Below are 26,025 nucleotides of genomic sequence, written 5' to 3' on the forward strand. Positions count from 1 at the left end.
AGTCTGTGGGTCAGTCCAGGCCCAGCGGCCGTGCCGGAATGGCCGGCTGGGTGACTGCCTTCGAAACTTTGGAAAGTTGCGGCCACAGCGGTGCCTGGGCAGTCTGCCTCGCCCTCACGGTGGCTGTCGAGTTGACGAGGGAGCGCAGAAGCTCGTCGTGTCGAGCACTGCAACGCCGTGCCGGGGGCCGCTCTCTGCTGGCAACTCGTCTGAGTCACGTCGGCACGGGTTGAAGTTGCCGTGGCCCTCCTTTCTCTGTCGATCATCAAGCCACTCGCCCAATGTTAACAAACGCAGAGATGAGGCCGAAATGGAAGCGGTCTCGAGTCGGCGCGAGTGTCGAAGCAACTCGCACTTCTTTCAAGGCGTTTGTTGGCCTGGTTGGAGCAGGAAGGTGCGAAACGAACTCCATGCAGCACGGTTTGCAGAGTTTCATGTAGTTTAAAAATGCGTCTTTTCAATCAATATCTCGAAACGGATTTAGCTAGAGAAATTGGTGTCTTGTAATAATGTCAAATTGGGCATAGAACATCTATAAGTCTGTATGCGGCAAGCTTTGGCTGGCTGCTGTTGAATCCGCGTCGGGGCATCCACAACCCACATCTTGTTGAGTGACGAGAACGGGGATTTTGACAGTCGCATCGCCACGACGTTCATGTTCCGGCGTGCATGTACTGTAAATATACTCGTGATAAATTAAGGGCATTTCACGCATGCTACAGTATACAACTATCACACTATTTTCTTAAGGTCAAGAAAATATATAACCAAGGAGCCTGCTGATACGGCTTTCCTCTTTTCAAATGCTTTAACTCTGCCAGGAGACAGTATACGTGGGCTTGCAAAGCGTAGGTATTCCAGATAGAAACGACTCCTACCTCTACACTCATCGCTCTAGGATCTAGCATGTCCTCACTCGCTTTAATAACTCTTTGACTATAGACTACATGTACATGTATTATAAACGCAAGCTACACATGGGATTGCTATTTCCTGCAGTAAGACCTTGGCAACGTGACCTTGCATGCTGGTTCCGTTCTGGGACTCCCTACTAGGTAGCTAACCAAATGACGTGATTCACACCAACAAACGACAAACCTTTGAGTCTAGGGCCTTGAATTTCAAGCGGATGCAAATTGGTGCAAGTTGCATCGTGCAACTTGTACATGTACCACGTTCCCGCGGTAAGACATTTTCAAAGACACGAAACATCGATGCCGCTTGGATTTGTCTGGGTTTTCAAACAAACTGCCCCGCCTGATTATTCAAACCTCTGCAAACCGTGCTGCATGGAGTTCGTTTCGCACCTTCCTGCTCCAACCAGGCCAACAAACGCCTTGAAGGAAGTGCGAGTTGCTTCGACACTCGCGCCGACTCGAGATCGCTTCCATTTCGGCTTCATCTCTGCGTGTGTTAACATTGGGCGAGTGGCTTGATGATCGACAGAGAAAGGAGGGCCACGGCAACTTCAACCCGTGCCGACGTGACTCAGACGAGTTGCCAGCAGAGAGCGGCCCCCGGCACGGCGTTGCAGTGCTCGACACGACGAGCTTCTGCGCTCCCTCGTCAACTCGACAGCCACCGTGAGGGCGAGGCAGACTGCCCAGGCACCGCTGTGGCCGCAACTTTCCAAAGTTTCGAAGGCAGCCACCCAGCCGGCCATTCCGGCACGGCCGTTGGGCCTGGACTGACCCACAGACTGCGGGTCCAGCTGCTTGGCGCGTGGAGGTCAAGGGAACTTTGAGCAAATCCAGAATTTAGAAATGCCTGCGAAAAAGCATGAGCTCCTATTTGAATGTGGAAATCATCGGTTAACAAAGTCATTAAATATTTAATTAGGTTTAAGTAATATCGCACAAATACGACGTATTATTGGATACCGCAGGCTGCAGCATAGGGAGGTCCGTCTGAAGTTCAAGTCTGAAGTTAACTCAATCGCCAGCCCAGGATAGACCGCTCCGATGTGAACCGGATACATTTGCGTATCCGTGATGCTCCTGGCCTACTTCAATGACGTAGCAGGCACTGCCGAGACCCAAGCGGAACGCTCCTCCCCCTCTCGCACGCCCCGCATGGCAGCCTGCCACGTACGAGCGCGACTTTCCGCCGCCCCCGAGAGCTCACTTTTCATTTTCCAGTCAAGTTCACAAGCAACCACCCAACCACAATGGTCTACACGATCGTCGTTCACCTGTACGCCAAGGAGGGCAAGGAAGTCGAGGAGAAGCTGCGCAACAAGCTGATCGAGGCCTCGCAGGTGTACTCCAAGGACATCGAGACCATCGGCTGGCACGTGATGCAGGACCACCAGGACCCGCGCAAGTGGTGCATCGTCGAGCGCTACGAGCACGAGAGCAGCCAGAAGTACCACCTGGGCAACCCGTACTGGAAGACGTTCGACCCGTACGTTATTCCGCTGCTCGACCAGCCGATGGACCTGCGCCGCTTCAACGAGCTGGACACGAGCAAGCCCGTGCACGTCGAGTAAGCGCCCCTCGGGTGCGTAGCAGTCGGTCTCCGAGGCGGAGAGGCGTGCTGTCCTGTGTAAGCTCGGCACGGAGCTGATTGTCTGTCAAGCGCGAGTCCATTCGGTGCTTGCGACAAGAGGAGTCTCCGCGATTGATCGAGTTTTTCAGTGCAGTCGCTGACGCCTGGGGGATCTTAGTGGAGTCCTAGTGTCTTTCGTGTGTGTCCGCGAGCGTATGAGAGTAGCAATGCTGCTCGCAATAAAGATGAATATCACGTACGTTCGAGGAGCAAGGTTGGTGTTGCACCGTGTACTGCATGTAGTTGTTTGGCGGCCGCGCTGTTGGTTCAATTGGAGGGTGCTCAGTCTTCTTGGGTGTTAAGGCTGGTTTGAAGGACTGTAGCGGCCAAACAGCAGCTTAATCCCAATTGCTGCAAGCCCTTGAGCTGTATTCAGAGACATCCCAGGCACAGCACTGTTGGAACCCTCCGCAACGGCCTCGATACTTCGTGATATACTAGTAATACATGTACCGGTATTGCAGTGAGTCTGAATACAGGTAGTCTTTAAACTTGAAGACTTCAGGAAACGCGTTGAGTTCGCCATCGACAGGCGACTCGACCTCAAAGTCTCAAAGCGACTGACCGCCCCAAGTTTCGAGCCAAGCTCAGTAAATACATGTACTGTAACAACGAACCTACCTACACTCGCTCCACTACACACTGCAAGATCAGCAGCACTTCGCTGACGAGTGGTTGCCGAGTGTTCGTCGACGTCGATGTATTCGGCGTCTACCTCATCATGGCTCCAGTTGGTGTGTCGCACACGACGTAATCAGCCTCATCGCAGACCTTCGACTAGCACACTTCGCACAGCGCAACTTCCAGCCACGGCAGCTCGTGCTCAACAGCTATTATACGTCATTCTGCAATTTGCTTCCGACTTGTCAAGCACAAACAGTATCGGATACCACTCGAAGTTTAACCAAGATGGTCTACACGCTCGTTGTCCAGTTCCGCGCCAAGGAAGGCAAGGATGTCGAAGAGAAGATCCGCAACAAGCTCATCGAGGCCTCGCAGACGTACATGAAGGACGCCGAGGTCGTCGGGTGGCATGTCATGCAGGACCACGTCGACCCCCGCAAATGGGCCATCATCGAGCGTTACGAGCGCGAGAGCGTACGTTGCTCGTTGCTGTTGATTCTGTTGGAACTGTCAGAAATACATGTTGACTGAGTTGTTGGCTTTCGTCGCTGGTCGAGCAGAGCCTCAAGATCCACCAGGCGAACCCGTACTACGCCGAGTTCAGCGTCTACATGGAGCCACTTACGGAGCAGGCGGATGTCTTCCAGTTTAACGAGCTGGACACGAGCGAGCCCGAGCACACCCAGTAAACAGATCAATGATCTCAGATCGTACTTGAAATCGGCTGAATATCCTCGCTCGTCACTGACCGAGCAACACCGAACTTAAGTACACAACATTGTGTCCACAAACACCAGCATCAACAGCCTCGATAACATCAAAAGTACAAACTTTCCGTTCGGTGAACTCAGACTGTGATGAAACACCAGAACTACAAAAAATCGTTTTCGTGTTCGTGCGCTGTTACAGTTCACACAGTGGAGACTTTCACGTTTACCACGTAGTAGGTAAGAAAAAGTGGCGGCCGGCTGCGCCGCTATGAAAGCGCCGCTATGAAAGCGCCGCACACGTCTCATGCCATCGCGCGTGTGGACTCCGCGAGCAGACAGCAAGCATCTACAGCTCCTGGAACTGGTGCACGTCCAGACTCTCCTGACCGTTCTCCAGCAGCGCCACCAACGCGCCCGCGAACGTCTTGTAGTCGGGGTGCTCGCGGTGCTTCGCCACGCTCTGTTCACCAGTGTCACCGCATTTCACGAGGCGCATAAAAAACAACAAGGTTAGTCCCAAGACACACACCCCAAACAAAAAAACGGGTAGGCAGTGTACGCACGCTCTCCTGGTCGTAGCGCTCGACGATGGTCCACTTGCGCGGGTCGCTGATGTTCTGCATGGGGTGCCAACCGATGACGCTGGCATCCTTGGAGTATGTCTGCGAGGCGTCGGCCAACTTGGCGCGCAGCTGCTCCTCGACGTCCTTGCCGTCCTTGGCGTACAGGTTGACAACAATCGTGAAGACCATGTTTTCTGGAGTGGGGGAGGTGGAGGAGGGTGGTGGGTGGGTGTTGTTTGGGGGTTCGAGAGTAAATTCGAAAGTGAGCGAGACGGCGGGTTGGATGAAGTCGAACTGAGGCTGCTAGCTCAGTAGCTTAGCAGTCTGAGGCTGAGGTGCGATGGGATCCTCGGCCTAGAAGCAGTGTGGCGATGTGGGCGTCCCATGCCGCCTTGGACACGTACGTCACTTCAATCTGGCACGTTGATACCGTTTACGCTAGGCACGTTGTGGGGGATTATCGGTAATCCTTTTTCCGTCTGCGATCGACGAGATGCGTGCGTGCGAACACGCACATTGTCGAGTCTGATAAAAAGTAGGTTGATCTTCTACTACTAAAAAGTACCCAGCAGACGTTTTAGCTGTCGGTTAATGAAAACAATGGCTCTTTGTTCTTCAAAACACGATATCCACGACTGCGGCATCTGCTGCAGGATTACCGTGCTTTGCAAGACACTGATTTTTCAGCAAACACGACAGTAAATGTACTCGCGCATCTCACGTACCCATTCTCGCGAAACGAAGGTGGCATCTCGAATGGGTTTCGTGTTCCCAGCTAGATCTGCGTGAGATGGTGACGTTAGTTAGTTTCATATTGCTTCCAAATCGATGTACCTGGCGCGGGAGGAAGGCTCTAAATGTTGCCAGGAAGGCGCCCAATCGCGAATAAAAAAGATATCCCTTGACCAGTATCAATAACGACCAAACAGCTACGAGGCAACCACACGACCCACAGATTTTGAAGCTTCAAAATACATGTAACAACTCGTGCTACTATCAATGGCACCATCTGACTGTAGTGCAGATCTCGAGGGATTACCGACAATCCCCCACAACGTGCCGAGCGTAAACGGTATCAACGCGCCAGATTGAAGTGACGTACGTGTCCAAGGCGGCATGGGACGCCCACATCGCCACACTGCTTCTAGGCCGAGGATCCCATCGCAACTCAGCCTCAGACTGCTAATCTGCCCAGATAGCAGCCTCAGCTCGACTTTATCCATCTCGCCGTCTCGCTCACTTTCGAATTTACTCTCGAACCCCAAGCAATACCCACCCACCCACCACCTCCACCACTCCAGAAAACATGGTCTTCACGATTGTTGTCAACCTGTACGCCAAGGACGGCAAGGACGTCGAGGAGCAGCTGCGCGCCAAGTTGGCCGACGCCTCGCAGACATACTCCAAGGATGCCAGCGTCATCGGCTGGCACCCCATGCAGAACACCAGCGACCCGCGCAAGTGGACCATCGTCGAGCGCTACGACCAGGAGAGCGTGCGTACACGGTCTACCCGTTTTATCTTGCTTTGTTTGGGGTGTGTGTCTTGGGACTAACCTTGTTGCTTTTATGCGCCTCGTGAAATGCGGTGACACTGGTGAACAGAGCGTGGCGAAGCACCGCGAGCACCCCGACTACAAGACGTTCGCGGGTGCATTGTTGGCGCTGCTGGAGAACGGCCAGGAGAGTCTGGACGTGCACCAGTTCCAGGAGCTGTAGATGCTTGCTGTCTGTTAGTGTATTCCACGCGAGCGATGGCATGACAAGTTGTACGGTGCGCCGATGGCCGAAGCGATGACAGATCATGGCATTGTGTCGCTGAGGCTTGTCGTCGTGGGCTAAAGCTGGATGTCTCTATCATGTAGAAACCTTGAGTAACACAAAGACGGAACTATTTCCATGATCATTTTCGATGCTTCGTATCCGACTTCCCCAGAGTTACAGGAGTCTGCGCCCAAACAAAAAGAATAGCTTATTTCAAAGCCTAGCTCTCCGTTGCCGGTGTTCGTCGCAATGATACATAAGCCAGGTCGTCTACATCACCACTGATGTGTAAACACAAATTGCATGCGCCATCTTCACTCAACGACAGTCCTCCCTCGCCATTCTGCAATTCGCTGCCAGTTTGCCAAGCACGAACAACCACCACCCGAAGCTTAACCAAGATGGTCTACACGCTCGTTGTCCACCTCCACGCCAAGGAAGGCAAGGACGTCGAAGAGAAGATCCACAACAAGCTCATCCAGGCTTCGCAGACGTACATGAAGGACGCCGAGGTCGTCGGCTGGCATGTCATGCAGGACCACGTCGACCCCCGCAAGTGGACTATTGTCGAGCGCTACGAGCGCGAGAGTGTACGCTGCGTGTTGGATCCTGATATATTGCTGTCGTTCACACCGCACGCTAACTGAATCATTGATCGCTGTTGCTGTTGGAGCAGAGCCTGAAGATCCACCAGGCGAACCCGTACTACGCTGAGTTCGGTGCTTACATGACGGAACTTCTGGACCAGCCATTGGAGATCTTCCAGTTCAACGAGCTGGACACGAGCAAGCCCGTGCATGTGGAATAAACACTATTAGGACAGGGAACACTGATACCGTCTCACGTATCCCCACCACTGAGCTCCAATTGCCGTGTTAAGGACCGCAATGATTCTGAACACCGCACGACACTAAATTCAATGTCACCGACCTTTTGATAAGAAAGCAACGCCGTGCGTATTGCAACAAGGCTCATGTAGTGCTAGAATTACGCTAGCACTACAAGGGCTAGAACTAGTGTCGTGCCCCAATCCGTGATGTTGAAGCAAAAGTGTCGTCGTAAACATTTTGTGCACCATCTTCAACTGCTCTTGCCAAGCTCTGCTCGACTTCCCACGTCATTCTTCAAGCTGCCCAGTTACTAAACAAGGAGACAAGTCTACGGCATGGTCTACACGATCGTCTGCCACCTGTACGCCAAAGAGGGGAAGGATGTCGAGGAGAAAATCCGTAGCAAGCTCGTTGAGGCTTCGAACGTGTACATGAAGGACGCGGGGGTTCTCAACTGGCACGTAATGCAAGACCACCAGGACCCACGAAAGTGGACTATCGTCGAGCGCTACGAGAAAAGGAGTGTACGTTGCAGTGCCCTTTGCTCAGCACAGATTTACGATTCCGGTACTGACATGATTCGCGTTGTTGGCCCACGAATTGGAGCAGAGCCTGAAGGTCCACGTGGCCAACCCGTTCTACGCTACCTTTGGGGCCTACATGGCACCTCTTTTGGCCAAGAAGCTGGAGATTCGCCAGTTCAACGAGCTGGATACGAGTCGTCTCTGAGCGCTGCTGTGGAAGATGCCTTTTTCAAGTGGTGGTGTACATGCCTGCGTTACCCAACCAGCTTCATGGAATGACCGTCCTCGAGCGTAGCATACACAGACTGAAATACACGAGTGCTATCCGCGTCGTAAGACGCAGATTGTTATAGTGTTGTTTTTGTTGCTGTTGTAATCCGACTGGCAGCTTTTCTGAGTGCACAAGGCTAGCCTCTTTGCGAAGTGCTTCGTTGACTGTGCCTGCAGTGCTTTGGCCCGCCTCAGGAAAGGAATTGATGCACAATACGTTGGCATGGACAAGACCGTTTCAATCTGACGAGTCAACGTCGGGCAATCCGCGTTGACGCTTGCTTGGTCAGCCGTGCTTGAAGCACTCCCTGTCGAGAGGTTGCACGGGGCAAGTGCATTTGCTTCCCTTGTGTATAGAAGTCGATCACAATCATATTCTTGTGAGATTCGATCCACGATCACTACGGGAGACGAGTCTGCATGGAGCATGAGAACGTAGGATAGAGCGCACCAGGTTTCCCGATATCATGCGACTCTGGGGTCCTAGTTTTCAAAACCTTCTCAATGCTAGGATCCCAAGTTCTGGATGATACTCCAAGTCTGAAATCCAGCCCAGAGTTCTCGCGATCGGCTCAGCACATCATGTTAAATCTCCCTGCTTGAGTCAAGCCTTGACTGGCTGCCGAATGACTGACGGCGAGAGGATCACAAGTTAGCCCGAACACATCATTTGACATGGAGCGTGGCAATTTCACACATGCAAGGCCGCTGGATCGCCTTCAACACGCCCATCTACTAAGCTGAAGTCGATTGCAGACTGCGTAAGCACTGGTGGTGGTGAGTGGTCACTGCCATTAACCCGCCACAGCTGCAACGTAAACTCTGTGGGGAACATTGGGAGGATGCGGGTTTCCGGATAGATGATAGGAGTTTCGAAACCACAACTGTACCTAGGTATGGCATCGCCGCTACCACTCGCGAGTCGCCTCCAGATAGCTCATTCTCAAATTCGCCTCCTATCGTGACCCGCCTCACCACTCCCTTACTCGGCTGGTCGACGGCAAATGAACCACATTACTGAATAGTATCATTGGCAACGTCACTTCAATTTCTTCTACCACAAGCAAACTCCAAGTGACCATACTATCGAGACAACAATGTTTACGGGTACTTTGTTGGCGGCAATTGCCTTCTCTGGAGCTGAATTCGTATCATCGGCCCGACTTCGATCCCACGGCATCTCCCCGCGAACTTTGACAAGCACTCTCAACGTCAAGCACATATTGCACTTCTCGGATGTCCATCTGAACATCTCTGAGTCACTGAACGTTACCGAGTCCGCGGAAATGCAGTTCGAGTATGGAGATGATGCCCCGATTGCTTTGCTGACGTCTGCGCTCGAATTCGCCAAGAAGTTGATGCCCGATCCTGATTTCTTTCTCTACACCGGAGACCACGTTGTGCACGGCGATCTGACCGATAAGTTCCTTGCTGAGACCGTCGAGACTAACGTCGAGACCATGGCACACTACTACGCTACCGCGGACAGCGACACAAACCTGGACGTCACTACTCTGATCGGCAACGCTGACACATGTACGTACACATATTTCGCGTATCCAAAGTACAAGTATATGCATTGACGAGTTTTGTTGCATACACCATCAGCTCCCGATTACACCATGAACGTGACGGACCCGAAAACGGAGGTGAATCCGTCGATCTCGTTGATATCGGCGGCGTGGCAGGACACGCTGTCCAAGTCCAACCTGGACTGGTTCAACCACCGCGGCTACCTGACGTACGACCTTGACGACAAGCTGGTAGTCTTGACGCTCAATACAGTGCCCTACTCGGTAAGTTACCGCCATGACCACTATTCTGTACGCTCTGCGCTGACTTACTTCTTCTACCATGCCGCACAGCCGAACCACACCCCGAACACAACAAACATGTCGGACCCCTTCGGCCAGTTTGCCTGGCTCAACGATACACTTGTCGAGCTTCGGAACACAGGCAAGTTCGCGTACGTTGTCGGACACATTCCCCCCATCATCGACTCGTACAGCGGCGCTCAGATGTGGGAGGCCACGTACATCGCAATGTACAAGGCGATTGTAAGCGAGTTTGCCGACATCATCAAGGCGCAGCTCTTCGCGCACGTGCACAGCATCGAGTTCCGCGTCCCCCTCTCTTCCGAACAACACGCGCAAGAGGAAGCCGAGGGGTCGGAGCTCGTACCGCTGTTCATGTCCGCCGCCATCTCGCCCATCTACGACAACAACCCGGCCTTCATGGTTTGGGACTTCGACGCCACCACATACGAGCTGCTGGACTTCACCGTGTACGGCACCAACATCTCGTCTGATAGTCAGGAGCTCGACTGGCAGCCGCTTTTCAAGGCCAGCACCGAGTATGGTGTGAGCTCGTTGCGCACGTCGGAGCTTAACGCGTTTGTGGACCGCGCAGCGTCCGACTCGGTGTTACTGGAACAGTACTACTACAACTCCAAGGCGCAGTCGTATCTGCAGTCATCGTGCAAGGACGTCGAGTGCCAGTCCAAGTGGCTCTGCACCACGCAGTGGTACACGACGTCAGAGGACTTTGAGGCCTGCGTGTCCGAGCAGGAAGCCAAGCGCAAATAAGAAAAAAAAAAAGGTATCCGTCGACTAGCAAAACTCGATACTGTAACAACGCACAGTAAGTTGAAGTGCGCTTCGCTGTCAACCCCTATTCTACGTGGCACACACCATTCCATTTCGATTATCCTGGGAATCACCAGCTCCATACAAAAAGCGACATGGAGGACGTGGCTTGGAAGTGCACGGCCGCCTTCGTGCTGGGCGCGGCGGCGCACTATTTCGTGTCCACGCACCTGCTGGGCGACGCCAAGAGCGCCAATAGCAGCAGCAACGACAATGACAACAAGAGCGGCGACGCCGCCGCTGAGTCTCGCTCGGAGGCCTCGTCCAGGTCCTCCTCGGGCTCGTCGGAGGACTGGGAGGGCGCCGACTCGGCCAGCTGGGTGCCCCACAAGATGGTCATGTGCGTGCGCACGGACCTGAAAATGGGCAAAGGTTGGCAATCTGAGTTGCCGAAATACTGGAATTTGGGTAATATACATCTTTTAACATTGAGAGGTTATCTATCGTTGATGCGGAGCAGGCAAGGTTGCGGCGCAGTGCTGCCACGCGACGCTGGGCGCGTACAAGCGCGCGCTGAAGCGGACGCCCGACGCGGTCCGCGCGTGGGAGATGCTGGGCCAAGCCAAGGTCTGCCTCAAGGTGGACTCGGAGGAGGAGATGCTCGCGCTCGCCGAGAGGGCGGCGGAGCACGGACTCGTCAACTACGTCGTGGTGCGTTGAGCTGGGGACGGAGGTGACGTTGGACGTTAAGTGTCGCTGACGGATTGGGGGTGCTGGTTGCTAACGTTGGCAGGTTGACGCGGGCCGAACGCAGATTGCGCCGGAGAGCAAGACGGTGCTGAGCATTGGGCCGGCGCCGCTGAAGGCTATTGACGAGATCACGGGCCACCTCAAGCTGATGTGAGCGTCGGCGTAGATGCTCGGATCAAGTACATGGCACAATTGAGGACAACGGGTCTTAACAGCTGAGCGTCATTGGGCGGGCAAAAATTTATGATGTCGTTCACGCTCTGTGGTGATGGCAGGCGCAGGACAAACGGCCAACTAGAGGGTTGCTACAGTATCGTACTGCGCACGGTTTTTGAGGATACCAGTGCGCCTTAGAGCGTAGACAGTGACCGCAACGCATGCCACTGCGACGATGGTGGCAAGAGCCGTCGCTCCGATCATCATGTACACGTCTTTCGTCGCCAGATCGTTCTGCGCGGAGCTGGAACCGGACGAAGCTGCGGCGACTGCTTGAACGGGTGAAGCAGGGGTGTGGTTGCTTTCATACACTCGCGCACTAGCCATCGTCTGGACAGTGTCGACACAGGCTAGGTACTCACCCTTCGTCGTCCACCACTTGAGCGTGCACAGCGTCTTGGCGTGGCAGGCAGCGTCCTTGCAGGGTCGAGCGTTGGGCGAACGGGCCTTCATATTCCAGTAGTAGTCCTCCACCAAGCTCATGTTCTGCTCTGCACGCTGCACAAAAGCCGTAAGCTCAGTCAGTGATAGCGCCTTGAGACCATACGCGTCGCTCGCCTTGAACAGAAGCTTCCAGTCGAGCTGCGGCTCGGTTTCGGCGATATCGGATGCATACACAGCGTAGTCGAGGATCTCGTACGTCTCGGTGTCGTACTCCCAGACCATGAACGAAGGATTGTTGCCGAACAGGGGCGAGATTGAGCCCGTGATGTACATCGGCAGCAGCTGGAAGGCATTGTCTTCTCTATCAAGCGCTGCCACAGGTACACGGAACTCGACACTGTGTATGTGACCGAAGAACTGCGCCTTGATCACGTCGGCATACTTACCAACAATCTGCTTGTACTGGGCGATGTACTTGGTATGCCACTGCGGGTTGCCTCCGTACGAGTCCACAATCGGCGCAATATGCCCCGAAATGTACGCAAACTTCCCAGCGCTCTGCATCTCAGCAAGGATCTGGTCTAGCCAGGCAAACTGGCCGAACGGGTCCGGTTCGTGCGACGTATCGGGCAAATGACTCGGCTACAGTAGCCACAAACCTCGTCAGTACCAACTACCCCGCTCAACTTTCGCCCATGCAGCTCCATACACACCTACCGAGTATGGCACCGTATTCAGCGTGATCACGCTCAACTTGTCGTCTAGGGCGTAACTCAGATACCCTCGGCGATTCAGCAGGTCCATATTGGCAGAAGACAGTGAGTCCTTCCACACCGCCGAGATGGTCTCAATGGACGGGTTCGTCTCCTTCTCCGGGTCGGTCACCTCCATATGATAGTCGGGGTCTGCCCCAACAAAGAATTAGCACTATACTACTACTTGTTTCTCTCTCTATAACCACATGAATATGTTCCTTACTCCCGTCGGCGTTGCCGATGACGGCGGTGGTTTCCAGCATCTGCCCCTTCGGCGGATAGTAGTTCTCCATGGCGTGCACATTGGTCTCCACAGCCTTGGCGATGTACTCGTCCGTGAACTGCCCGTGCGCCGCGTGGTCCCCCGTGTAGAGGAAGAGCTGCGGGTCCTCCACCACGTGCTCCTTGGCGAACAGCAGCGCCGACTCGAGCAGCGGTAGCGGCGCGTCGGCGAAGTAGCGGATGGGGATGCGCGCGCTGGCGGCGGCGGAGAAGGACTCGGAGATGTTGAGGTGCACGTCCGAGAAGTGCAGGATGCGCCCCACGGACGCCGCGGACGCCGGCGCGGCCAGCAGCGCCGTGATCGCCAGCCCCAGCATTGATTCTGAGACTTTTTCGTGCTGATTTGATACATATATGTGTTTGGATAGTTTTCGACAAATGTTTTCCCGGATTTTGGCACACATATGCGTTATCGTAGTAGAAGTCAAGTGCTTTTCATGAAAAAGGAAGAACAGTTTCCCGAAAATGGAAGAAACTCGCTGTTCACTGAGATATTTCTGCTGGGGAGATGCGGGGAGGTATAGCAATGAGCCTTGATGAAGACGCAGAGAGCGGTTGTCTAGAACGGTCTCGTTCAACGTCGAGGAAACAGTTTTCATAACTGGCAGCAGCTCGGATAAGCGTCATGTCCACGTCAGACGCTCTGGATAGACGCCACACTAAGCGCAAGCACCAAATCAGCAACGTGGCAACACGGCTGAAGTAGTACGGAAGTACGGACACTTTCACGTAGCGTTTCCAGACCGTTCCCTCCCATACGATGACGTCGGGTAAATTAACGTTTTGGATGAAGAAGATGCTGGCAACGACAGCAACGTGAATAATGAGAAGTATGGCGATGACTGGCGCAGCATAGCAGATTCTGAGACGAAGCTTCTCTCGCATGATTGGTGTCAATGCATCCGTCGTTAGGGCCCAGTGAGCCCAGATCCACCACACTAACATTAGAATATTGTGAGATGAATTCCATCGATATAAGCTAGCCACGCAAAGATTAGCTGAGGTGATCTGGAAGCTGTAGAATGCAAAGTCAAAGGAGAAGACCAGTGTTTGGAGAAGTTTACGGTGGAACAGAGTGACAAAAGGCGCGGCAAAAAGTATTGTGCAAACTAGAGATACCCACGCACAAGCTTGCACATGTTGGTCGCTGCTCATGCTTGACACCGCAGGGCCCCATTCCAACACAATGACCGCGCACGAGAGTAGCAATCCAGTGACTCCAACGGCGTAAAGGATGAAAAGTCGAAGCGCTGGAATTCGCACACCCGCAGAAGCTCTTATCGGGAAAACTATTTGGTTAGAAGCAAAAGTCTGGTTGACCTTGACAAACCCAAACTTCTGGATAATTCTGGGACAAGCTGGAGGGGGCGTTGCACTTATTGTCTGGGTAGGTGCTGTGCGTAATGCCGATCTCCCAATCCCCTCGTCATGCGATTGGCGTCGAGACCGAGGCTTTTTCACCGAAATCATTTCCATTTTGAGTCCTACTCGTATGATAGCACAGTCAACACGAACAGTATTGAAATCTGAGCGTAGAGCTTCACGCTTTCGGTAGCCGATTTTTATAAACAATAGTACGAGCGTCACGAGCCCATTACCCATGACATCCAAGGCGCTTAGGTTGAAGTGGCTATTGTGATTCTCATACGCCAGGATGGTGAAGCTTGTGCCGCCATAAATTCGCCCCAACATTGACCAGATGAGCATCATAGAAATGGGTGCAATAGCAACTATCACACCAATTACGTGTTCTCGAAGATCATGCACCTGACAATCGAGAAATACCACTTCAAGGCACGCAAACCAGTCGAGAAGAACTCGCGGGATGCGTAAATCACCGACAAATGCTGTGTACATTAAAGTTGTCAAAGATAAAATGATGAAGAAGGACCAAAACTCAAATGTACGCAGTACTAGGCGGATGATGTCATAACGCAAAGTGCAAATACTCCCGGCCACCAATGGTGTTCCCAGAACAAGACTGGTGAGCGATAACCATTGACCAATAGACTCTTTCACCACGATCACTGCGACATTCATACACAGTGATGTCAAAGACGCTAACATCAGCGATTTCTTGAACCGCTCCATGCCATAAAAAATTAGCGCATCAATGTGCACAGGTAGAAGCTCTGCACCAACAGACTTGGACAGATCTATCGTGGGTAGAGGATTAATAGGAGCCAGCTCGTAGATCGGCTCCTGAGAGGCGTCGACACCCGCGGCATCACGTACCCTCATGATCACACGATGGAAATTCGCGACGTTGCGTCAGTGGGCTGACATAGCACCAAACTATCACCTAGCTAATGCTATTTGTAGAACATACGTCGACACAACGGTGCTACACTAAGGACTCATTAAACTTCGTAATTTCTAACTACGTCCTTAGGGACATGATCATGCTGGAGTGGTCCCAGAGGGCCCTGATATCATTGTCAACCTTCACTGGCCTCCTATATGGAGGGGGTTGCAAGATCCGTTATCTGGGAAGCTCCGAGTCCAGCGTAGAGGACCGCTTTTGTGAACATTAAATATATATGTTGTTGAAACTGATGTGCTAAGAGCGGCATCCACTGACGAGCACTTTCTAGCTGTACCTTGGTCTCCTAGTTATGGTGATATCGTAGCAAGACGATCCCACGAAATTTGATTTTTTTCGCCTAAGTGGTTAGCGTCTAACGCACAATGACGCCTACGGCATCAGTGGCCCAAATATGCAAATTAACAATCGTTAGCAAGAAACCACTGCATTGTTTGAATTAGCAGAAGAAAGGAAATAATTTGTCATACATCAGCCTAAGTGAGTGATTATTCTGGCAAAATACGAGATGTAGCTGTGTCGGTTCGCTTTGCTGGAGCAGGTTTTGTAGCTTACGACACTGCGAATCAATATCATACCGTCGTCTGATGCCATTGCCAAACGCCATATCAAGCGTGAGCACCACAGTAACAGCGTCGCGACACGACTAAAGCAATATGGAAACACAGACACTGTCATCGGATGCCCCCACGGGGCTCCCTTCGAAATAACGACGTCGGGCAATTTAATATTCTGGACGAATAGGAAGCCGCACATGACCGCAATGTGGAAGGCAAGACACAGTGAAATAATTAGCGCAGCATACCGGATCCGCAGATGTAGCTTCGCTTGCACAAATGGCGTTAATACGTCAAAGGTGAGCGAGCACCCAATGAGTCCAAATCCACCACACAACCATGGCAATAACGGGGAGGTCTTCCAGCGGTGTAGCGCCTCAACGCAAATGCTAGCTGATGTCACTTGGAAAGAGTAGAAGGCAAAATCGAAAGGAAAGACTAGCACTTCCAGTAGTTCTCGGTGGTACAAATGGGACCACAAGAATAAGAGTGCACAACTGTGAAGTCCAAGCATATGTGATGCTCATAGTCGTGTTGCCCTCGGTTGTTTCCAAGCCCCAACTCCACGGAGTAGGGTATACGCGAGCAAAAGACCGATACCCCCTAGAACATAGAGGATGAGCAAGATAGGCATCGAGAGCTGAATGTTTAGTGAAGATTGGATCGGGAACACGACATGGCTGGCAGCAAATACACGATCGATCTTGACGAAGCGAAGTTGTTGGATTGCAATGGGAGAAGTAACCGGTGTGATCGTTCTACGAATTGAACTTACCCGAGAGAATAATCTTGCTGAATCTTCAGTGTTTAACTGAGCTTGGGATTGGGACGACAGTAGTTTTAACGCGTCCAGCGTTAGTTCCCAATGAACCCATAACCACCATGTAACCAAAACAAAAGTGTGCGAGATCTCGCAGTGAGATAACATGGCGACGGAAATGGCTACAGACGTTATCTGTAACGAGAAGAAGGCAAAGTCAAAAGAGAAGACGATAACTCGCGTTGATAAAGACTTCCAAAAGAAGTCACGAACAAAATGGTTCTGATAAATGCTGCCCAAGCCAAACCACGTTGTGCCTGATCATTTACTGTTTCTGATTCTTGACCCCAGATGGGTATCAAACACGCAAGAAATAATCCAACGAAGATGAGGGAAATTGACCGTTTTTGATGCAGCTAACGGGGAATAATACCACACGATTAGCGATAAAAGTATGATCAACCTTGACAACTTGCAGCTGCTGAATAGTACCAGTAAGTGTTGTGGCCAGTACTTGGGTACACACTGCGCAACCCAATTCGATGCTTGGTGACGATATATCAGAGTTGATAACAGTTTGTGTGTTCGTTTGTCTTCGAGTCTGAGCTTCTACATGTTGCAACCGCAGGTGAACTCGGATAATAGCACATTGAATATGAGTAGCAGCAAAACTGTCTTCCTGTAGTTTTCTTTTACATACAGCAGAAAAATCGTGACAATGCCTTGCAGATAATATCTACACTCTCGAGTTTGAGGTGGCCCTTTTCATTTTCGTATTCCAGGATAGTGGAACTTTGGGCAGATTTACAAATGCACTCGGATGAAATTTAACGTGCTAATTATGCTTGTTTCTCAAGAGCTGGCAGCACATTTAGATCCAAGGATCCAACGGTTGTGGCTAAAAGGACGCTTGCCAGAGGATCACCACAAGGTCTTTTGGGTCCGAGCACGATGTTGCAGGAGAGTTTAGGAGGTGGCGCGGAGTCTGCCGCAAGTGCCAAGAAAGCTTTAACGCACGTGCAAAAGTTGGTGCAGCTGGCCTCTGCGAGGCCCAATGCGTTAACGCTGCGTGAATTCCGCGAGGCCTTAGAGGTACGCGCGGAACCGAACGCCTTCTTCCATTGCATTACACTGATCTGGTACATTTGAACTTTTGCAGGAATCTCTGAAGCCGGAAGGTAGTGCCGTCATGAAGACGGTTGGGTTTCAACTTGCTGGTATTGCTCCTAGGTGCTCCACGCACGAGGTGTGGAGGTTCATCCTAGAGGCTGTGGTGACTGAGCTCGGAAACTCGGAGAACACGTCGTCTCTGGCTGCTGCAATCTCAGTTTTGGGACTCGTCCCTTTACCTCTCGTGCTGGGGTTCTTACTGTCGCCCGAAAGGGAACCGATGAACAAGCTGCGTTCAGTACTGACTCACGAAGATGCCGAGGTGCGCTGTAACGCTATTGAGACCTTGTCGAAGTTGACGCTGGATGTGGCCATCAACGTCGCTGGAGACGGGCTATTTGTCTTCCCGTTTGAGTCGCACGAGGCCCGTATTTGCTGCCAGCAAGATGTCGAAACCATGGTGAACGACTGCTGGAAGTTGATATTCCACACATTGTCGGTCGACGGGCAATCACAGAGTGCGGTATGGGCTGCAGGAGCTGCGTTTACGGCTTTAGCTAACCTGTTTGCTCGGTCAAGCACGATGTCATCATTTTTCCCAAGTAATCAGGAATCCATTGGAGCGCAAGCTCCCATGGATGATGTGTCCTCCATGTTGTACAAGCACGCGTTTCCGCGTATTCGAGTGTTGGTTGGCACTGCTCGTGCGCTACCCATTAAGCAACAGCCGGATGCCATGCTTTGGATTGCCATGTTGCTGTATACGATGATGGAACGGAGCGGAGCCCGATGTCCAAGTATCAGCGTGCCATGGGTTGAGATCGATACGGAAGAGAACAGTGCTGACGGCGCCGACGACGATGACGAAGAAACTCATGCATCTACTGAGCCTGTCCGAGTTGATGAGCTTGTGAGTGATTTGCTTGAGTCCTGGGCCTTTCCTATGATCTCGAGAAAGGTTTCACTAGCTCAGGCCACCAGCATGTGCCGCGCCATTTTCATTTTGCTTTCTCACCCATTACAAGCTCTCACTCGGATGCGTTGGGCTGCTCAGCTTGCCAACCACCTCATCGCGCAGTGTTACTTGGCGAACAAGAGCTCAAGTAACGGTAACGGCGCTGAGCTCAAGCTCGAGCTCTGCGTCATGCTCGTAAAAACGTTTGGGTGGCAGTCTGGCGTAAATTGCCAGTCGCTTTTCGTGCGTACGACTGAAGCTCTCTATCTCGTGGACCAGGAAAAAGACCGCCGAGATCTCGTTCAAGCTCTCATGGATACGATTGCTGCGCATGTTGTTGCCAACCGAGACTTTCAATTGCTTCAGGGATTGTGCACGATGACATTTTTCCGACAGCCAAAAGGATTCTCCAGGTTATCACCACGCACCAATGGCTCCGAAGTGTTTCGAGCGCTATTTCATGCCCTTGCTACCACGTCCGAATTGACGTCACCCCCTCGACGTGGAGCTATTGAGCACCAAATATCGCAGCTTATTGCTTTGAGAGTGTTTCGTGGGCTGCTGCTACTAAAGTTGGGAGGTTCTGCTACCACTTCACCAAAGGCGTATCGTCGGTCGTGTGAGATCAGCGAGAACATCGTATACTATACTGGCTTGTTAACATCACACTTTCAGGGGATGCTTGCGTTCCCGGAACTCGCGCTTCTTGAGTCTCTCGATTTTTTCCAGCAAGAGTTGTTCCCAACTATGGACCAGATTGCGTCCCAAAGTGCTCGCCTGCAGATACTTTGGGTTGGTGTGCGTCTTCACCGCAACTATGCGTCACACGTATCGTTTGAAACATTGGTGCGAGAGCTACAACATGAGACTGGTAGGCTCTTCACCGCAATCTGGAATGACGACGATGAAATGGAGGGTGCGACATTCGACACCGGATTGCTTGGGTGTGGTGGTGCTGGAGAGGAGACAACTGCGAGTCGTAAACGCGCAGGAGATGCTAACAACGTGGATGCGTTGATGGTTCTCGGTGACTGTATTACGATCCTCTCGCAGTATCAGCCCCAAATGCAGCCCCAATTCCTTCAAATGTGCGAGAAGATGATTGCAGCATTGTCAGCATCAGGAAGTCCTCCAGCAACCACGTCGCAGCAGTATCGTGTGTGCGTTGGCGCAATCTCTCTCTCTCCCCCCTTAATTCGCATGACTAATGATTTTGTTTGTTTAATTTTCACCAGAATCGAGGATGTTATGGTTGTTCTATCAACGGCATCAACAGCGGACTCGCTGTTGGGTCCAGACACTCCGCACTCTAAAGAGATATTCGATCCGCAAGATATTTTTCTGCCAAGAAAGCATCTAGATGAAAACAATCACCCAAAAGCTTCGCAAGACGAGGAATATCGAGAGGCCATAATCGTCACTGGAAGTGCCGACCCGGTTTCCATTCGGATCTCCCACCACCACCCCTTCATTGAAAAAGAAGAGACGATTTCACTCGAAGTTAGCTGCTGCAATCTCACGACGTGGCCCCTCAACGACCTGGAAATCCAGCTTCGTCCTCTTGGAGGAGTGGGTGTTGTTCAGTGCGTCGACGCTTCAAATGATCTAAAACTCCGTCTACTGCGTGCTGGAGAGACCGTTAGCGTCGGTACTAGCGGAGGCAGTACCAGCTTACCTCCGTTTGGGGTTATCAAGGCGGAAAAGCGGTTCCGTGTGTGCAAGTTCACTCAAGCCACCTTTCTGGTACAAACAGTACTCGTCCAGGAACCCAGTCAAGATGGCGACGATATCGGTGGTGCCAATCCTGCAGAGGAAGCCTCCGCCACTCCGATCCGCCTGGCATTCAGTAATCGCTACGTGCTTCACTTTGATACACTTCTTCGACTACCACAGTCTCAATTCGCTACTGCAGCGTTCTTCCAGCACTGTTGGCAAAGGTACGCCTCTAACCCGCAGGGATCTAGGATGATGTTGCAATCTTGACGTTTGTTCACCCGTGCTGCTGGTCAGTGTCAACTCAAGCCTATTGTGGCGAGTCAAATTGCAGGAGGGGCACGGTGGCAAGCTGAGTGTATGTCAACACGCACTTCACTATATGAACGCCAAGATCGCCGCTGTCACCGAGTTGCTCCTTGAGCTGCCGATGCACTTCCACGTACGTTATCCAGTTCAACAATCGCACATCGTTGAGTACTCACCGGTATCATCCCCTGTGTTCAACAGATCGCTATGCTCACTCAGACACGCTGGGGATCGTACGTGGTTGCGTCATTGACTATGAGTCTGGATTCTACTTCAGTGGGCTGGTCGGGCATTCTAGAGGTTCGCTCAACGCGTGACAATGTCCGCGAGTTCGAGAAGTGGTCGAAGGACACAGTTCGTCTCTTCGGCGGGGACCACGTGCAGCTCTGCAGCACGCCTTCGACCGCGACGACAACGCCAGACCCAGCCAATACGACCAACACTGCAGTTCTCCCGAATGCGTCACCTGCGTTCAACGATGCATTCCAAGCTCAAGTCCCCGTTGTTGGAGCTACATTTGCCGTGACAGAGCCCACGCCTGCGAGCTTCGCGCCGGACGTGAGGTCGACGACGAGTTTCCACAAGGACGTGAGCATCCCCACCGACCGCCTGTCCTCGTTCGCGCGCGCGCAACAGCTTGAGCAGGTCCGCGCGCCCGAGGCCACTGTTGCCCCCGACCAGCAGTGGGGCAGCTTCCTGTAGTGCATGTACATACATCTGAAGTTGAAGGCAACTTCAACTTGATGTGTCTTTACACTAAATTCGATGGTCGAAAGATCGCAACCCACTTGTCATTGGACAAAATCCTGTTAAATCACACTTTGGCATCAGATCGAAGATGCGGCCTTCCGACCGGCAGCGCGGCGCCGCGGGGGCGGCGCTGGGCGACGGAGACGCTGAGGAGGACCGCGTTTACCGTCCGCTGCTGTTCCAGTCCACGGGCTACGCGTCCTCGGAGCTCTTCCGCGACTCGTACGAGATGCACTCGCGTCTGCCAGCGTCATCGTCGTCGACCGCGCCTCTATTAGGGGTAGAGACTGCTGCCACCGACTCGACCCAGAATCAGAAACCGAGGCATGTGTTCGAGCCACAGATACGACTCGAGACCTTGTCGTCTCGGGCTGCCACGGCGGTGCTCTGGGTCACGTACCTGGCCTTCCTTCTGGCGATGGCACTGCCGTATCTGCAGAGCAAAGGCTACCTGGAAACGGTGTGTAGATTCAGATCTGAGGAAAATTGCTGATTCGGGGACTAAAATTTGTGTACATGTTGTGTAACTTCAACGTGCAGGCGGTGGAGTTGCCGGGAGGACTGTGCAAGCCGAACCAAGCGAGAAGAGAACCATGTATGGAAGTGGACACGACCAAGAACATTGCTCAGTGGGTGGCGTATGTGGCCAACGTGTCGAGATACACTGGTTCCGTCGAGATCAAATTGGATGTGCGAGAGCAAGTGAACACTTCTACGTCCGGTGCGTTGCTGTCGTCTCTTGTGGAGGGCAATACCTTTCAGGAACTGGAACGCGTGGGTACTGCGTGGAAAATGGACCGCGATGCAACCAGAGTGAAGAGCAACTTAGAGGAAGAAGGTTCGGAGGTATCCGAGATTGAGGACGGGGAAGTGGACCAGGAGGCGGGGTATGTCTTGACCTACGATGCCAGGCTGTATGGCATTGACCACGATGTCACTCCGGTTACGAAGAATCTCGTCATAGATGAGCGCAACCAAAGTGTCTGGGTGGAGTGCCGTACGGGTGGGCCTTGCGAGATCGTGAGGTTGCTTGAGATAACCCAAAATGTTGATCGACTGGTAAGAATGCTCACAATGCTTTAATTTGGCGCAAGTATGCTGGCTACAACAAAAACGACCCGAACTAATTTGTGTTCAACTCGTTCTGTTTCAGGGCGGAAGCGGGTATGATGCCTATTTCGCAATTTTGACGTTCAGAGGCATGTATCCAAATATCTTCGGCAAAGACGTTGTCTATCAATTCGCTTACACGTACGGAGTTTGTATTATTTTGAGCGAATTGAATGGTTGCCCATATCGTTGAGTGCTGACTTTTTTCATTTGCGACGACAGAAAGCCAGCTATACACATGGGTGAGGTGATTGTGCGTGGAGTGATGGTCCTAGCGTCCATTCTAGCGCTTCCTTGCTGGTTCATCTCGGTTCTGAATTTTCATGGAGGGATATGGAGTCAAGTCCTTGGCGTGCAAAAGTGGCTGCTGGGAGTTGGTGTCGTCCTTGTACTCTGGCAGAACCCAGTGTATGCTGTATCGGAGATGTATACTTCCGTGAGTATGCGCACACGGTTTGTTTCAATAACGTGCCAGTCATTTGCGGAAGCTTTTTTCTACGTATTCTGGTTGAGTCTCATGGACCAGCACAGCGGCGATTTCTCGTCTCGAAGATGCGCATTTGCGCCGAAGTTGATGTTCGGCTTGATGCTTTTTGCCGTAGACACGGGAATGACTATGCTGCGGATGCCCAAACTGTTTTTTGGTTCTGAAGTAGCATCATCCGCGCATGACTTTCACCACGAAGAGCTTTACGTCCTGCTAGGATTTATTCGAACTGGGTTCATTTTGGCGTGGCTCGTGTGGATCATGGCTGTTGGCGCTCGATCAGGGCGGCATTTAAAGGCACTTCCGTATATGGCTACTCGCTTCAAACAGCTATCTTATCGCTTCCTAGTGCTCGAGACGCTTCTTATTTTCGTCTACGTGTTCGTACTGTCGGCCGTTCAGATTTTCTACCTAACCAAGACATGGTATTTCGTCGGCTACGATGCCTTTATCCAGGATGCCGTACATACGTTTGCGAAAATGCACACTGGACATCCATCTCTGGGCAAGTTTCTCTTCTTATCGGTGTACGTGTATCTAGTGATGTTCGTTCACCTACCGCCACTAGCGGGCGGCAGTACCGGTTTGCTGGCGTCAACAGCTTTCAACGTTGACGAGAAGCCACGGGTAGACTCTTACGGTTTCCTCACACCCGAATCGAATTTGTTCTGCGTTGAGACGTCTGGATGGTTGCTGGAGTTGGCATACCAGGCTTACTTTGATCCTCCAGGTTGTCCATCGCCCTCTGGGTATGGGGAACTTACCCTCGAGCGATATGGATTCGAGCTTATCACTCACCTTCGAAGTAACCTCACAGATACCCATGCTGTGGTTGCGTGGAGTCAAGAAGATCACCGGCGACTGGTGATTTCTTTCCGGGGGACTACCAGTAAGGAAAATTGGAGGAGCAATCTCCGTGCTGACCAACATGTACTGTGGATAAAATCCCGAGGGCTTCGCTGGAGAAGGTCATGTCTCGAAAAAGTGAGGGACGTTGCAGCAAAAATTCCCGTGCTGAACATGGCTCTGCCGCGGGTGCACCGAGGTAGGTTCTTTTGTGCTTGCGTGCCGATACTTGGATGATGATGCTGCTCATCTAATGTTCTTGTGGTTGAATAATGTCAGGGTTTTGGATTGCTTACGAGTCGATCCGAGATCAGTTGAAGGAAGTGACACGGCTGATCCTAGACGAAAACCCCGGTGTGTCGGTGTATATTACAGGCCACAGTATGGGTGGTGCATTGGCAATCTTAGCTGCCTATGATCTGGCAGTGAATTTCAGCATCAAAGTTAACATGTACAACTTTGGCGGGCCTCGCGTTGGAAACCCAAGCTTTCGTCAGCACTACGACAGTTGTGTACCTACGAGCTATCGCGTTGTCATGGATGGTGACATCGTGCCGGGATGGCCAAAATTTGTACGTGTGCGTTGCTGTTGCATGAATGGGGCACTTATCTAACTGTTTGAATAATTCGTTTTGGCAACAGTGGGGGCTCTATCAGCACGTGGGGACTGAAATCTCGCTTGATGTCGCGGGCAACCTGATCGTCGATCCAAGCTTCGTAGAGCGTCACCTCCACAATTCGTCGAGGCGCAAGACGACAATGCATGGTACAAATGTCTACCGCGTGTCGATTGCCAAGTGTCTAGAGAATCTGACGACGTCGTAGCCAGCCTTCAGGATTCGCAGGTGGTGCATTTAATGACTATATATTGACGCCACTATGTTGCCTTTTTTACTCGAGTGCGTTCCGCCCGAAGCGTCGCTATCCGTTTCGGAAAACTATCGCTATCGATTTCGCTGTTTACGAGAGCGCTGTAAGCGAAGCTGCGGTACAAGACTACCATGGATGACCAGCAAGCTCAGGAAGGAGTGATTCGCTCGCACATCGATCTGGCAGAGGCCGCAGCTAATGGGTCCCGAGCTATGGTACGATTTCGCTTTGGCAGGGTGTCGCCTCAGGCACAATGGCTAATATTCAGTTACGTTAGGTGGAATTCTTGCTAGATAGCGGAGTTCACATCGACACACCAGGAAAAGGTTTGCTGCCATTGAAGGTAAAGATTGATCGTGGCCGAGGCTGATATTGTTCTCTGTGCCTTTAGATGGAACGACGCCACTGTGCGCCGCAGCTCTGTGGGGAAACGATACGATGGTCACGTATTTACTCGACAAAGGCGCTGACGTTGGAGCTAGGAACGAAGGTACGCGGTGTTAGAGTGTTAGACAATTTTCATACAAGTGTTGCTAAAACTACTCGCATTATTGTTTTTGGCAGGTACAGGCTGGACAGCGCTGCATGCAGCTTCGTTCCAAGAGCACGGCAAGGTCGTGCATATCTTGCTGGCCAATCAAGCCGATCCCAAAATGGTCGATGCAGAAGGACGGAGACCAGTGGACTACGCCAGCATCTCCGAGGCCATCTGGCCGTTCTTCTCAGGTAGATTCGTAAAACATGAGCTGCCTCTGGATTCATCTAACTCGTTCGCTGCTCTAGCCCGAGGCTGCAACAAGAGCTTGAAAGCAGATTTAATCGCCAAAGGTATCATCCGCAAAATCGCCGACCAGCCCGAGCAAACTCAGCCGAACGACAAATACGCCGACAGCGTACGTGACCTCTGCGCGGCTCTTATAGACACAGTACGCTAATTCTTGAGTACTGCAGATCTTGTCCTTCTCGCGCCCCGGGTCCGCTTACACTCGAGCGCAAATGTACCCCCCGCTGGGTCGCCGACAGAGCCCCGCCGTCAAGGTAGACCTTGCTGCCTCCTCACCCCCGCCTCAGCATATAATTCCTATACACTGACGTGCGTCTTCCTTGCAGTCTCGCGACGGCCGCTTGCTCACGGGACCCATTGACCCTCTCGGCGACATGCCAGCCGAACCGGAATCGAACCAGCGGCGTCCGTCCTTGAAGAGAATGGGCATCTAACTTGTTGCTGCTGCTGCAATTGGTGCACCGACAGCGTCAGAACAAAGAAAAACCTACTGCTCACCTTTAGGATGTTTGCCTCGCGAGGGGAAACGTGGGGCCAGCACAAGATGAGCAAGTCAATCAAATAGTTGCCGACGTTGAAGCGTGAAGTAACAATTTTTTTCGACCAATGAAAGCGCTCACCGCATAGAAAAGCAGTTATGCCGTACGA

At 52.2% G+C, this 26,025-nt stretch overlaps 12 protein-coding genes across 12 annotated transcripts; 10 read left to right on the forward strand and 2 right to left on the reverse strand.

Moving 5' to 3' along the window:
• Positions 1 to 2,167: 2,167 nt before the first annotated feature.
• Positions 2,168 to 2,488, forward strand: IUM83_15468 (Antibiotic biosynthesis monooxygenase; the record flags this gene model as incomplete). The annotated part of the gene is made up of 1 exon (XM_067940285.1): positions 2,168 to 2,488. One exon carries the CDS (start codon positions 2,168 to 2,170, stop codon positions 2,486 to 2,488), a length of 321 nt encoding a protein of 106 aa, XP_067780123.1.
• A 968-nt stretch (positions 2,489 to 3,456) lies between these two features.
• On the forward strand, positions 3,457 to 3,860 carry IUM83_15469 (putative antibiotic biosynthesis monooxygenase protein; the record flags this gene model as incomplete). Its single annotated transcript, XM_067940286.1, has 2 exons — positions 3,457 to 3,645; positions 3,732 to 3,860. The coding sequence occupies 2 exons, from the start codon at positions 3,457 to 3,459 to the stop codon at positions 3,858 to 3,860; spliced, it is 318 nt and encodes a 105-aa protein (XP_067780124.1).
• A 367-nt stretch (positions 3,861 to 4,227) lies between these two features.
• On the reverse strand, positions 4,228 to 4,633 carry IUM83_15470 (antibiotic biosynthesis monooxygenase; the record flags this gene model as incomplete). Its single annotated transcript, XM_067940287.1, has 2 exons — positions 4,228 to 4,236; positions 4,409 to 4,633. 2 exons carry the CDS (start codon positions 4,631 to 4,633, stop codon positions 4,228 to 4,230), a joined length of 234 nt encoding a protein of 77 aa, XP_067780200.1.
• Positions 4,634 to 5,750: 1,117 nt separating this feature from the next.
• On the forward strand, positions 5,751 to 6,162 carry IUM83_15471 (antibiotic biosynthesis monooxygenase; the record flags this gene model as incomplete). The annotated part of the gene is made up of 2 exons (XM_067940288.1): positions 5,751 to 5,939; positions 6,049 to 6,162. The coding sequence occupies 2 exons, from the start codon at positions 5,751 to 5,753 to the stop codon at positions 6,160 to 6,162; spliced, it is 303 nt and encodes a 100-aa protein (XP_067780171.1).
• A 446-nt stretch (positions 6,163 to 6,608) lies between these two features.
• IUM83_15472 (DNA repair protein) lies at positions 6,609 to 7,015 on the forward strand (the record flags this gene model as incomplete). The annotated part of the gene is made up of 2 exons (XM_067940289.1): positions 6,609 to 6,797; positions 6,884 to 7,015. 2 exons carry the CDS (start codon positions 6,609 to 6,611, stop codon positions 7,013 to 7,015), a joined length of 321 nt encoding a protein of 106 aa, XP_067780173.1.
• A 357-nt stretch (positions 7,016 to 7,372) lies between these two features.
• Positions 7,373 to 7,766, forward strand: IUM83_15473 (putative antibiotic biosynthesis monooxygenase protein; the record flags this gene model as incomplete). Its single annotated transcript, XM_067940290.1, has 2 exons — positions 7,373 to 7,561; positions 7,647 to 7,766. 2 exons carry the CDS (start codon positions 7,373 to 7,375, stop codon positions 7,764 to 7,766), a joined length of 309 nt encoding a protein of 102 aa, XP_067780172.1.
• Positions 7,767 to 9,117: 1,351 nt separating this feature from the next.
• On the forward strand, positions 9,118 to 10,416 carry IUM83_15474 (Calcineurin-like phosphoesterase; the record flags this gene model as incomplete). Its single annotated transcript, XM_067940291.1, has 3 exons — positions 9,118 to 9,367; positions 9,440 to 9,627; positions 9,697 to 10,416. 3 exons carry the CDS (start codon positions 9,118 to 9,120, stop codon positions 10,414 to 10,416), a joined length of 1,158 nt encoding a protein of 385 aa, XP_067780174.1.
• A 155-nt stretch (positions 10,417 to 10,571) lies between these two features.
• On the forward strand, positions 10,572 to 11,320 carry IUM83_15475 (peptidyl-tRNA hydrolase; the record flags this gene model as incomplete). The annotated part of the gene is made up of 3 exons (XM_067940292.1): positions 10,572 to 10,848; positions 10,937 to 11,127; positions 11,210 to 11,320. The coding sequence occupies 3 exons, from the start codon at positions 10,572 to 10,574 to the stop codon at positions 11,318 to 11,320; spliced, it is 579 nt and encodes a 192-aa protein (XP_067780197.1).
• A 140-nt stretch (positions 11,321 to 11,460) lies between these two features.
• Positions 11,461 to 13,120, reverse strand: IUM83_15476 (putative calcineurin-like phosphoesterase; the record flags this gene model as incomplete). The annotated part of the gene is made up of 3 exons (XM_067940293.1): positions 11,461 to 12,408; positions 12,484 to 12,671; positions 12,745 to 13,120. 3 exons carry the CDS (start codon positions 13,118 to 13,120, stop codon positions 11,461 to 11,463), a joined length of 1,512 nt encoding a protein of 503 aa, XP_067780224.1.
• A 4,274-nt stretch (positions 13,121 to 17,394) lies between these two features.
• IUM83_15477 (uncharacterized protein) lies at positions 17,395 to 21,232 on the forward strand (the record flags this gene model as incomplete). Its single annotated transcript, XM_067940294.1, has 6 exons — positions 17,395 to 17,535; positions 17,603 to 18,076; positions 19,562 to 19,668; positions 19,744 to 20,445; positions 20,519 to 20,663; positions 20,732 to 21,232. The coding sequence occupies 6 exons, from the start codon at positions 17,395 to 17,397 to the stop codon at positions 21,230 to 21,232; spliced, it is 2,070 nt and encodes a 689-aa protein (XP_067780198.1).
• A 136-nt stretch (positions 21,233 to 21,368) lies between these two features.
• Positions 21,369 to 23,745, forward strand: IUM83_15478 (uncharacterized protein; the record flags this gene model as incomplete). Its single annotated transcript, XM_067940295.1, has 5 exons — positions 21,369 to 21,740; positions 21,821 to 22,339; positions 22,434 to 22,531; positions 22,613 to 22,643; positions 23,695 to 23,745. The coding sequence occupies 5 exons, from the start codon at positions 21,369 to 21,371 to the stop codon at positions 23,743 to 23,745; spliced, it is 1,071 nt and encodes a 356-aa protein (XP_067780199.1).
• A 152-nt stretch (positions 23,746 to 23,897) lies between these two features.
• IUM83_15479 (uncharacterized protein) lies at positions 23,898 to 25,811 on the forward strand (the record flags this gene model as incomplete). Its single annotated transcript, XM_067940296.1, has 11 exons — positions 23,898 to 23,922; positions 24,003 to 24,077; positions 24,150 to 24,295; positions 24,366 to 24,489; positions 24,702 to 24,808; positions 24,871 to 24,919; positions 24,985 to 25,083; positions 25,158 to 25,319; positions 25,377 to 25,486; positions 25,545 to 25,631; positions 25,704 to 25,811. The coding sequence occupies 11 exons, from the start codon at positions 23,898 to 23,900 to the stop codon at positions 25,809 to 25,811; spliced, it is 1,092 nt and encodes a 363-aa protein (XP_067780175.1).
• Between the last annotated feature and the right edge of the window lie 214 nt (positions 25,812 to 26,025).

The sequence above is a fragment of the Phytophthora cinnamomi genome (genome assembly GCF_018691715.1).
Source record: "Phytophthora cinnamomi strain GKB4 chromosome Unknown Contig128, whole genome shotgun sequence".
NCBI classification, from domain to species: domain Eukaryota; phylum Oomycota; class Peronosporomycetes; order Peronosporales; family Peronosporaceae; genus Phytophthora; species Phytophthora cinnamomi.